The sequence below is a fragment of the Paroedura picta genome, chromosome 4, assembly GCF_049243985.1.
Source record: "Paroedura picta isolate Pp20150507F chromosome 4, Ppicta_v3.0, whole genome shotgun sequence".
Taxonomy (NCBI): domain Eukaryota; kingdom Metazoa; phylum Chordata; class Lepidosauria; order Squamata; family Gekkonidae; genus Paroedura; species Paroedura picta.
Genome location: NC_135372.1, coordinates 54965910 through 54978707, shown reverse-complemented (window position 1 = coordinate 54978707; position 12798 = coordinate 54965910). Strand labels below are relative to the sequence as shown.

The 12798-nt window shown below is 43.0% G+C and overlaps 1 protein-coding gene across 6 annotated transcripts in view; it reads left to right on the top strand.

The window, feature by feature from the left end:
• Positions 1 to 4822, top strand: part of SLC35A3 (solute carrier family 35 member A3) — a 30545-nt gene extending 25723 nt beyond the window's left edge. For all 6 annotated transcript variants that reach the window (XM_077332893.1, XM_077332895.1, XM_077332896.1 and 3 more), the window contains 2 exons: positions 310 to 443; positions 2704 to 4822. In XM_077332893.1, the coding sequence (XP_077189008.1) occupies positions 310 to 443; positions 2704 to 2794 (225 nt within the window). In that variant the 3' untranslated portion in view covers positions 2795 to 4822. The remainder of the gene's footprint in view (positions 1 to 309; positions 444 to 2703) is intronic.
• The last annotated feature ends 7976 nt before the right edge of the window (positions 4823 to 12798 follow it).

The window sequence follows — 12798 nt, the reverse complement described above, 5'->3', positions numbered from 1 at the left end:
CAAATCAGCATTTTCTGTTTCAGAATTCAAAAAACAGTTACAAGGTATCCCTGATTAATCGGAGAACAGATTTTTTAAAAACGAAATAATTTTTGTACAAGTACTTCCAAAAGATGCAGGTGGAAAGTGCAATCCTAAGGAGGCATTTTTCCTTCTCCAACATGCAGGGGATGCCTCAACTATAATAATGTTTACTGTATCTTAAAATGACTCCCCCCCCCTTTCTTCAATATGTAAATGTTATGGTATGCATATATTTTGTTGGTTAAAGGCCATACAGTTAAGATTTTATTTTAAATAATTTTTCAGGCACTCGGAGGCCTTGTGATAGCTGCTGTAATAAAATATGCAGACAACATTTTAAAAGGATTTGCGACATCTTTGTCCATCATATTGTCAACTTTAATCTCATATTTCTGGTTGCAAGATTTCATCCCTACAAGGTAAGAGGAACTAGTTAGGTTAAAGCTCTGTCATGTGGCTCTTGAGGAGCTCCTAGAGGACAAGCTGTTTCCCCTCAGCCGGCATACCCCAACATTTTCAGGCACATGTATGGGCTACTCCTGCTTTTCTAGCTGGCCAGCCTGATCCTTGTAGTCATGACAAGGTGTCTGAGGGCCATGCTTGTGTGTATCCTTCCTTGCTCAGTCTACCTGCCTGATGGCCCCCAGGAAGCTGACCTCTTTGCCTGTCTGCTGCCTAGCATGATTAGGGTGGGAAGGGGAAGGGTCCTGGTGTTCTAGTGAGAAGGGGAAGGGTCCCCATGTCTCAGCAGGGTGGGGTGTGCTTGCTACAGATTCTTCTGTGCTAGGAGACAGGGAAGAGCAATGAGCTGGAGTATCTGGAATGTTTTAGGAACCATTAACCCCCCATTCTCCACAACTGCTGGATGACGAAACATTTACTGTATATGTAAACAGATAATCTAAATGTTTGGTTTGGGGATTGATGAATTAGAATTAAATAGTTTTCAAAAGCTTGAGTTTATAAATACTACATAATACTACATAATAAAAATGATTACAAGGGGGCACTAGAAGTCATGGGAACAGAAGAATAATTTATTGGAAATTTTCGTATGCCTGACCAAAATCTTACTATGATTGTCTGATCAATTCCCCCCCACCTTCGGAGAGAGTGATGGTTGTTGGCAGGGAAAATGCTCTGTGGAAGCTTTGTTACCACTGGATCAGCAGCAGCCAAGAAAACCTCTGCATATCATCACTGTACAGCAGATACCTTCCTGTGGGCTACAAAATCTAAGTTTGTATTAGAAGTTGATCAGGATTTACATAATGCACATTTATGCTACCACTCCTGATGTCCAGACTGTTGTGTCTGCAGACCTGCCAAGGACCAAGCTTGAGGTCTGCTGCAGGATCACTGTAATCGACCAATATGCTGATAGAGCCCATCTGCTGGAGCCAGTCAGTTTAAACTGAAACTGACCAGTAGCACACCGTGGGCAAGATCCATTGCTTCCTTGTGTATATGTTGGGGGTTTGGGGGGGGGGGTTCAGTTTTTCTTTGTGGCATGCTGGGGTCACACTAAAGAGCCCAATCACTTCCAGTGTCCGTGTCTACCTCTGGACCCATGGATTAAACACAGACCCTTTAAAAACTTCCCACCTCCTCGCTGACTCCTCTCTTGTGCTTCTTTTGCATTGGTTTTCCATTCATCTGTTTTGTGAACAGTTTGTACTTGTGAAAAGGCATGAGACATTTCCTGGGACTGTGCTAGTCCCATTCCCACCTCCGAAAACTCCATGTGACCCAGGCCCTTTGCAGACTCAGGTTAGCTCATGCATTCCCCAGCAGCAGCACAGCTTGGGGGTGGAGTGAACCTCCTAATATAATATCCCTACTAGATTCAAGGCAGATTGAAGAGGCCCTTTACAGCCCTCCTTCAACTGGACAGCAGTGCCTCCTCCTCCCTTGCCATACCTGCCAATTCTGAGGCCAGCTTCAGAGGTGCAACAGGCACAAGCGTGCCTGTTGTCTCCTCCCAAGTGCCAGCCTGTGTCTGTGTGGCCCACCCCAGGCTATGGCTTTTAGAAAGGCTTAGAGAGGCACACCTCTGGGAGGATTCTGCCACAGGAAGCTCCATTTGGCAACTCTGGGCTACCATCTTCCAAGAGCAGTGATGATGCTTCAGGGTGGATTCTTTAAGTTTCTACTTGTTTTCATCAGTTTCAGGTGATAAGCATCTGCAGAGTGAATCAGCTAAGAATACGCACCTTATATTTCTCAAGAAGGCAGACAAAGAAGATGGCTTTTCTTCCCTTTCAGTTTTTTTCAGGGGGGGGGCAGGGGAGGAGGATTCCCTTCTGAGGCACTGGAAACAGCTTACAATCATGCCTGTGATATTGATAGGAAGGAAAGAAAGGGATTGCGCATTTGATTAGATTCGATCTCCTTATCATGCAGAAATGCCAGTTGACTAAGGTATTCTTTTGATCTCTTAGCTTTTGTTTGAATTATCTCTCACTGCCTTTCATTTAACAGGCTATATTATGGTAACTTAAAAAACTAGGCCACTTTTTAAAGAAGAGGCAAAGAAGAAGAATAGGAAATGCAAATACACAGTTCACTCCTAAGGGACTAATGCCTCCCAAATTACGTGATACACAGTATAGAAATGTGAAAAACAAAAATGAATGCATACTCAGCTTTTTATGACCTCCTCTTTTTTTTCCTCTTTAGTGTCTTTTTTTTGGGAGCTGTCCTTGTAATAGTAGCCACATTCCTATATGGGTATGATCCAAAGTCTGCAGGAAATACCATTAAAGCATAGCAGACTCCTTCATGCCAGCCTGTTTTGCCAAGACTGTTCATTCAAGGACTTCCAAATAACTCTGTACGGAGCACTTCACCAAGCACTGGAACAGAAGAGTTTACACTGTATTTGAAGAACATGTTGAATAATTCACAGGAGCCAATATGCACCTCTGGGAAAGAAGGATGGCCTAGTACAAAACTTGAAAGGAAACTACTTCTTCTGGTACCTGAAGTTAGAAATACTTCCAGACGGAAATCTGAGGTTACATCAGAATGCTTTGATGTGTTCGACTGCTGTAGAAATATCCTATGCACTCTTCTTGAAAGAGCACATGACAACATTTTGTTGAATCATATAGCTTTTTTATTTGGCAAATTGACTATTTTGTTTTAGTATGAACTTGCTGAATATTGATAAATATCCAATCAATTCAAAATAAGATCTTGTTCTACAGTGATGGCTCTAATTAGGTATTCCTATTTCTTTTCTTTTTTAAAAAAGAACAAAAAACCTCTGTTAAACATGATTACAAGGCATTATTGTTTCCAAATTTCTAATATTTTATATTGAAAGGTGACTTAATAAACATAAACTGGTGTTGTATAACATTCCATAGAATGGTGAGGAATGAAGAGGGAAATTTGGTATTTTTAGCATTTGTCAATCCAGTGAAAAGTATTGTGTATATAAAGGGATTGGGTCACCAACAGTGCTGCTGCATCATTCCCATTCACTTCTATGGAAGCTGCGCAGGAAGCCCATTAGAATGAATGGCAGTTGCATGAGTGCAGGGCCTGTTGGTGTATCTCTGCCACTCTTATTCCTGCCTTCACACTGTGCTCAGAGAACAATTCCATTTCTTGATAAGCAAAACCTTCCTGGGATAAACATAATAATACTTTTCATTATATAAAAAAAAATTACTTTGAAGATTTTTTTTTTAATGTACATGGCTGATTTTAAAAATGCAATGTGTAAAGGTATTATAATAGCTCCTTTTGGAGCCATGGTGGTATATAATGTGTATATACTGTACAATATGACAGAGCTTTAAAAAAAAATGCTGATGAATTATACTACCAAGAGTGGTTCTGTTCAGTCTTGAAATTCTGTTGTTAGAATTGTGTTAACCAAGAAATGAAGAACAAAGTCTGTGCAATAATTACAGGGCATGAGTCTTCTTGGTGCAAGTGGATGATTAGCTATAGGGTCTGATGGATCCCCCTTTGTTGCACACCTGAGACTTGAAGTAAAGTCTGGGCCAGAACGCGCACTGAAGAGAGAGCATTGCACGTGTTTCTATTCCACCTAATTAGTGTGGAATGGGTGAGAGGAGAGAAGACTCCTTTGGACTTTCCTTGTACTGTTAGGGATCATGCCTGTAATATTGGGAATGGGGTGAGATTTCACAAAGTCCCAAAAGTAATGGTAATGAGCTTGCTCACACACCGCAGAAGGGCTATATCTTGGCTTCCTCCATGTATTGCTTTGGAGAATTGCAGCACTGGAACCAAGTACTTCATAGATATTGCCATTGTTGCGTTGTGAATTGTCATAATTGCAATAGTCAAGTGTACTCTGCTACAGTCACTGGAATTGCTTTTGAGAAGATGTGTCTGTGAAGGGCTGGTTCACATACTATGGTTCTCCATGCAGTAGCTCCCCAGAACAAATGTAGCTTTGTTGGAGCCATTTAAAAAACATCATCCATCTCAAGATCATAGACAAACCTGTTCATAAGATGCTTACAGTAACCTATCCAAAGTGGAAATGTCCGAAATAATCAGAGGGAGTCTGTCAGTGAAACTTGTTTACAAGTGGTTTGCTTGAAAGATCTTATTCTATTCAGCTAAAACACCTCAGTACTTATATTTATCAAGGAGTTCTTTCAGCCAAACATTCTAAGGAAAGTATTAAGTTAAAACATTGGTGAAGGACAAATTTATAAACGAATTGATTATCATAATGGTCAAGATAAAGAGAATTTTATGTTCCATGCATTGGTCCTGAGAAAGAAATAAAGTTTTTTTTATGATGGTGAAAGAGATTTATAATGTTTTCCAAAATTATAGTATGCGCTCTCATGGAAAATACTGCATAACTCTGAAGGAAAATGAACTATTCCAGTGGAGGAGTCACGGCTCAGTCATAAGGCTTCTGGTATACATGCTGAAGGTCCCAGGTTCAGCACCTTCAGCTGACATGATGTTCTGAAAGACCTCTCTGGAGAGCTGCTGCCGGAGTAGACAAGATGTATCTTAATGGACAAACAGTCTGTCTGGTTCAGGATCAAGCAGGTTCATGCATGTTCATGGACTGAGATCAGCAAGCTTGTGGCTCATTCATGAGTTGGTTTTCTTTTAATGTTACAGCAAAGAAGGGGAAGCCGAGATGTTTCTCAGCCAGACTGCCACAGTGCTGGCCTAGCTATAATAATACCCACAATATGTTGTAATGATCTGTGTGGCAGGGTGGGCGGAGCTTTGCATAAGGTGCTCCGTCTTGTCCTGTACTGGTTTCCCTGCCACAGACTTTTCAGAATTAGAAATAATCTTTAATACACATGAGTGGTTTTACATTTTTTGGTTTACCTTATTTGGGGGGGGGGGGTCTCATCCTTAAAATTCTGTTTTCCTAAAAGTAAAGGAATCATCTTATTTAGCAGCACTTTACCAAATCAATGCATGTGCTAGATTTTGACCCCAGTCTCTCCATGTACCTACCCCCTATGCTTGTAACAGGCAGGTGATTGATTAGTGCACCCATATACCATATGGGAAGTGGATTAGCATTTTGAACTACCTGATTGTGTATTTAAATGGGAAAATGAAATATCATCTGAGGAAATAATCGCTTCTGCAGCTGCTGCTGTATTGGGAAAGCCTGTAAGAGTAAGAAAAATTGTTTTAAAAGACTGGACGTTAGGGGTGGAGGAATGAATTCAAAGGCTTGTATAACACAAAATGATGCCTACTTGTCTTAACCAAAACCTCTGAGTTATGTTGCTATTAAATCTTATTTTACAGATGAACTAAGGAAGAATGCTTTGCCTAAAACGCTATCTCTTTAGCTTCCTGATGAATAATTTGAGTCCGGCTCTCAGATTTCAAAACAATATACCTATGCGTCTTTTGAAGCAGGTGCAAATGTTACTACAGCCACCTAATCTCTAGAGATAATTGTTCACAGGAGTGCTGTGAAGTCATGGGTGAGCACAGCAGCACTTCCTGAGATTAGAAAAACTGGTTCTTCTGGGTTTTGGAATGCTCCTGCAATCTTGCATTCTTCCCCCTTCACTTGTGAGTTTAATTAAAACACAGAGAAGAAATGAAAAATCTGGGAAAATGTAATGTTTCACTTTGTTGTTATTGTTGTTAGGTGCGAAGTCGTGTCCGACCCATCGTGACCCCATGGACAATGATCTTTCAAGCCTTCCTGTCCTCTACCATTCCCCAGAGTCCATATAAGTTTGCACCTACTGCTTCAGTGACTCCATCCAGCCACCTCATTCTCTGTCGTCCCCTTCTTCTTTTGCCCTCGATCGCTCCCAGCATTAGGCTCTTCTCCAGGGAGTCCTTCCTTCTCATGAGGTGGCCAAAGTATTTGAGTTTCATCTTCAGGATCTGGCCTTCTAAAGAGCAGTCAGGGTCGATCTCCTCTAGGACTGACCGGTTTGTTCGCCTTGCAGTCTAAGGGACTCGCAAGAGTCTTCTCCAACACCAGAGTTCAAAAGCCTCAATTCTTTGACGCTCGGCCTTCCTTATGGTCCAACTTTCACAGCCATACGTTGCAACGGGGAAGACCATAGCCTTGACTAAACGCACTTTTGTTGGCAGGGTGATGTCTCTGCTTTTTAGGATGCTGTCTAGATTTGGCATAGCTTTCCTCCCCAGGAGCAAGCGTCTTTTAATTTCTTTGCTGCAGTCCCCATCTGCAGTGATCTTGGAGCCCAGGAAAATAAAATCTGTCACTATCTCCATTTCTTCCCCATCTATTTGCCAGGAATTGAGAGGGCCGGATGCCATGATCTTTGTTTTCTTGATGTTGAGTTTCAAGCCAACTTTTGTACTCTCTTCCTTCACCTGCATCAACAGGCTCTTTAGTTCCTCTTCACTTTCTGCCATTAGAGTGGTATCATCTGCATATCTGAGGTTGTTGATATTTCTCCCTGCAGTCTTGATCCCAATTTGTGACTCCTCTAATCCCACCTTTCGCATGATGTGCTCCGCATACAAGTTAAATAGGCAAGGCAACAGTATACAGCCTTGCCGAACTCCTTTCTCAATTTTGAACCAATCAGTGATTCAATGTTTCACTAACTTTTATAAAAACCTGTCATGCATTGTAGGAGTCATGGTCATGTTGCTGCCCAGATCCCTTTCCTGCTCAGGTTGATAATAACCATATGCAGGGCAGCTGACAGAGTATTGTTATGCTATCCCTGCATATAGATGTAGTCATTAGCTTATGACTTCCTGTTTTCTAGAGAAGGGTGGCATATTTTCTCATATGTCATCACATGCAGCATCATGTATTGGAGCTGTGATGAAAAGGATCCCTTTTCTCTAGCCCAGGAGAAGTTGGGCTGAGATGATAGAGTTTTAAAAAACCAAGTTTATAACAGTGGGCCCAATCGTGTAGAAGTGATCACGGCTTGGCTGGGAGCTGGAGAGATTACTGGTTCCAGCAATACAATAGGGGGCCTTTAAATATTAGAGCTGAACCCTGGGATGAACCCACAGGAAGGCAACAGCTGTGTCTAAAAACAACCCAGCTGCCTATTATGTATTTAATTTATTGCATGTATATAGCGCCCTCCCCTGAGGCTCAGGGAAGTGTACATAGTAGAACAGAACAATACAGAGAATTGGTAACAGTAATAACAGTGGTACAAAATAGTACAGTTGAACAACAGAACAATAAAGAGAACAGTAATTCCCAGCAAGCATATTGATGGACCCGTGGTTGGTCAGTTCATGCATGGAGTTTCATGAGAAGGGTGCTCAGGGGCCTGTGGAAGGTGTTGATTCAGGTCAACCTCAACCACATGCCGGGTGGAAGAGATCCCCTTCTGCAGGCCCTGCGGAACTGCTCTTCTGTGTTTTTAAATTCATGTAACAGCAGGCTCCTTGAAATATTTCAAGGCAGGTTTGATATGCTTGAAATGAAGCATGGGACAGTAGCATATCTAGAGTAGGGCAACCAGGGCATGTGCTCTGGGCATCAGTTGATGGGGGGGGCACAGCCCAAATAGAGTGTGCTGGGAGAGGAGTCGGGGGCTGCAGCAGTACTAAACCGGCAATCAGCATGTGATCAGCCCTGTGCAGGTTGAGGTGTATTCGACTGGGTGCCCCCCTCGCCCCTGGGAGGGCAGCCAGAGACTTGCAGCCTGAGGAGGCCCATCCATGGCTCTGCTACGAGCTGTCTGGGTATCCTCACCTGCAGGGAGATGGCGAGGTTTGCCAGTTATGATGGTCCTGGGCTACTGCTGCTGCCACTGCTGGGCTTGTAGAGGGTGAGAGCACTCCTAGGATGCCCAGAGCCCACTGTCTGCCTTATCCCCTTTGCTTGGGGGCCACTCTGGCTGGGCTCATTCCCTGTCCTGCATGCATGCTCCCACCCTCCATGTGAAACTTGCAGAGCCAATGTTTGCAGCTCTATGGCAGACACTACCTGCTGCCATTATGCATGCCAGTCCCCCCCCCAAAAAAAACTTGCAAAGCTGGTTGCTGAATTCACAAGTTTCTGGTGTGGGAGCAGATGTGTGTTCCCTGTGGCAGAGCCACAAATGCCATCTCTGCGGGTTGGGGGGGGGGTAGCAGGTGTAAGACTGGGTTTGGGGCAAAAATCTGCCATGGAGTTTTGCCCAAAAGCCAGAGCATCACCTCCAACATGCCATCATTTCTGTGTGATGCCAGCACATCAGGGAGCTCCTGACCATGTCTCCAAATCCCGTTGCCGCCAATCTGCTCCGCCTGGCAACCCTACAATCAGTACACTTCCCTTCTGGCCCTTCACAGAAGACAGAGCTATACAGTTTACCCTAATGAATGGGTGTAGAAATATGGACCCACAGCTCCAAGCAGCAGGTAGGTGAGGCAACGGTGATTGTTTCTAACCTGTCAACACTTGTTATCACATGGGCATATAATGCCTCCATTATACAAATCCAACAGTTACCTTTGTAGGTAACTGGCTGGTATCCCAGCAATGTCTAGGTGACAAAAATTCCAACCTGCAGACAAAATTCATTTAATAGGTCCTTTTAATTATATTAAAGTTTAAGAATTTCAGTTCCAGCAATTTCAAGTCGTGCCACTAAAAATAATTACAAAATCCTGTGAGCTCACAGATTCCCTTAAGGAAGGCTGTGTCCCTGCAGAAGTCATGGTTTTGATCTTGCTTCCCACCAAATGCAGGAGAACTCTAAGGGAGGGTAATTCATACTAGAACTAAGCTTTTTAGAACTCAAAATGTGATGTGTCCCTCTCATAATTCAGGGAGGAAATTGCCTCAGAGATCAGAAGTTTGAGAACACCATTTTATAGAGTGTTTTGTGGCACCTTTGGAGAATTACAGATTTATTATGGCATAACTTTTCATGCCTTAACCTGGATGGCATAGGCAAACCTGATCAGATCTTGGAAGTTAAGCAGGGTCAGTTCTGTTTAGTATTTGGACGAGAGACCAGGCTCACTATGCAGAGGGAGGCAGGGGCAAGCCACCTCTAAATATCTCTTGCCTTGAAAACTCAGATAGGATCACCATATATTATTATTATTATTATTGTGATTTGATAATATATAATTTGATTGCATTTTCTACCTATTAAACTGCCATGATTCGGAGCCCAATGAATTTTGAGAGCTCTGGCTCATGGAAGTATACAGCATGGTGTAGTGGTTAAGAATGGCAGCCTCTAATCTGGAACACTGGGTTTGATTCCCCGCTCTTCATCATGCAGCCAGCTGGGTGATTGCATGAGCCTTGGGCCAGTCACAGTTCACTGAGCTCTCTCACCCCACCTACCTCACAGGGTGTTGGTTGCAGGGAATGGAAGGGAAGGCAATTGAAAGCTCTGAGGCTCTTCAGGTAGTCAAAAGCAGAGCATAAAATTCATTCATTAATCTCTTCAAAGCCTCTCTGCAACGGACGAACATGTCTACGCTTTTACAATAGCTCTGTAATAGGCAATGCTTGCAACATCTAATGACACTAACCAACAAACTAAAGTCCTATATAAAAGAAGCCAATCAAAAGAAGGTCCCCTACCTCTCTTTGGTCTTTGAGGTTCCTAAAGGAATGTTATATTGCTGGTCACTTATAAAGCATGACAATTCTTTCAGGGTCAAATTCACCAACAGGGCCATCTTAAGCAGGCTGTTGAAGTGAATGGGCTTAGACGGGTATCATACTCCTTAGGATGGCCTTACAAGGCTGCTCTGCACACTGTGTGTTGTCTCAAGGGTTGCTTCACATGGATTGTACCCTCCATGCAAGCACCACTGGGGGAAAGGGGAACATTATTTAGCCAGAATCACGTTGGGCTGCTGACTGGATACCTACATGAAGCACAGAAATGTGTGGTGGGAGGGAGGCTGCTGTTGTAGCTTAAGCAATATCACCTTTTTTCCTGTGTGCCAAAGTGTGGTCTCATATGGTCACTTAGAAAAAATTAAACTGGAGTCCAGTCATATCTTAAAGATGAAAAATATTTATTCCAGCAGCTACTGAGCTGCTGTTTGGTTTTGTTGCAACAAGCTAAGACAGCTTCCCTCTGGAATTACTGCCACCTGGAAGTGTAAGTTGGTATAACAAGCACATCTGTTTGGTTCCAGCCAACTTACTAGTGGTCCTGTATGCATCAGGGGGAGGCTGCCAGAACATGAATTGCCTCTTGCAAAAAGACAGAAAGCAATGGACAGAAAAATGTAATGCAGCCATGTGTTTTTCCCTTTTAGTGAAACAAGGATGCACTGTAGAAATCTGCAAGTGCTTTTCTGAATGGCCACAAGGTGTCACCCATAATTTGCTGTACTTTCCTAGCAGTACAGGATATCTACAGGAACCATATGTACCATAAATAAAGCTGGACAGGGATGGTGGGAGGAGTTGGGACTCAGGAGTCATTGCATACCTGATTGCAATGGGGGCATGATTAGACTTATTTCAGGCATCTGTCTATAAAATTAAAACAGTGCATTTCATAGTGCTATCCATGAGCATGACTATGAACAGTTGATTTTTGTAGCTTATCTGCATCATGAGGATTCATTACATTGTTTTATTAACATGCCCCTTGTACCATTGCAGTTTTTAAGAGGTAGCTGATCTATCATTTTGCAATTAACCATGTGAGCTTTGTATAGATTTTTGTGGTCTTGGCATGAAAGTATGTATATGTGAAACTTATGCCTCAGATCTAAGCAATGTTTATGGTGCTGTCTCTGGACAAGGATGTAGTTAAGATTTCAAGAGTGAAGTCTCCTTGGGAAATATCACTGGTAGTTTTACAAAACACTGAGCCATGGTGTTCCAGAATATATCCACAAGCTAGCAATTACATGTTGAATTTTGATAGCCTGTGTGAGCATTATGAGAAACTGTCAAGTCACAAAGCATAAAGCTCTGAACCTGTAATTTTCACAGTAGACCCACAGGCCCAAATATGCCTTAAGTAAGTCATATAGGTGTTGTTTACCAATAATGCCTTAGATTTTTATTATACAGTACCCCTCCTAGCAGTGAATCTGTGGTTTTACATTGCCACATGTGAGTACAGATGGGTTACAGGGTGGACTGAAATGGCTCCATATTAAAATTATGCGGATCTCTGCCCTTAGGCTTACGCACCATGATGAATTAGATGGTGGATTTGGGGTGCCCCTACACAAATAATCATTACTTTTTGGGCATAAATACATGCTTTGTTTCCCTGGGATATCCCTCAGATTAGAGAATGCATGTGAAGCTCTGCACTTGCCATACACACAAGGCCAATTTGGATTAGGACCTCAACACACACTGAAAAGAGACTTAGCCTGACTGTCTGCATGTTTTCAAACTGAAATGGCCCTGGGTTGTTGCTCCACTGGAGCATGTTCCTGTTCCTGTTCCACAAAGAAAGTCTTACTCTCCAAGCTGTCTGAAGTGCAGGGGAAGGTCTAAGGCCCACTCCCTTCTCACAACAAACCAGGCCTGCATATTCCCAGGAGAAGAGTTGGTTCGTATATGCAGCTTTTCTCTACCGGAGGAGTCTCAATGCGGATTACAATCTTCTTCTCTTTCTTCTCCCCAGAACAGACACCCTGTCAGGTGGGTGAGGCCAAGAGAGCACTGATATTACTGCTTGATCAGAACAGCTTTATCAGTGCTGTGATGAGCCCAAGGTCACCCAACTGGCTGCATGTGGGGGAATGCAGAATCAAACCCAGCTTGCCAGATTATTGCTAAAGGATGCTTTGGGCTGATCCTGCGTTGCGCAGGGGGTTGGACTAGATGGCCTGTATGGCCCCTTCCAACTCTATGATTCTAAATCCACGCTCCTAACCACTACAACAAACTGGCTCTCAGATTCTAGATCATTCCTCCCCAACCCATTCCCAAACCAAGAACATCTTTGGGTAAAATCCACACTTAGATTTCAATCAGAACTCGCATCCCTTTTTCCTTTTCACAAACCACCTCTTGGGACCATGAAAATTAATGAAATTTAATCCCAATACAAAAAAATCCCAATACCAAAAAAATTGCACACCGTCATATAGAAACTAACAAATGAATAGACTGGACTTCAATTTTCCTTACTAAGCAGTTATTTTTGGCATCCCCTAAACTAGGGGCGGTCAAACCCTGCCGGGGCTCATGGGAATTGTAGTCCGTGGACCTCTGGAGAGCCAGTTTGGCCACGCCTGCCCTAAACCAATCCGCAGGGTAAAAGTGGCGAGACACGGAGGCCATGGAAAGTGACCTGTAAGAACCAAACATTAGTTCTAAATGGCTGAAAGGTAAACCCAATG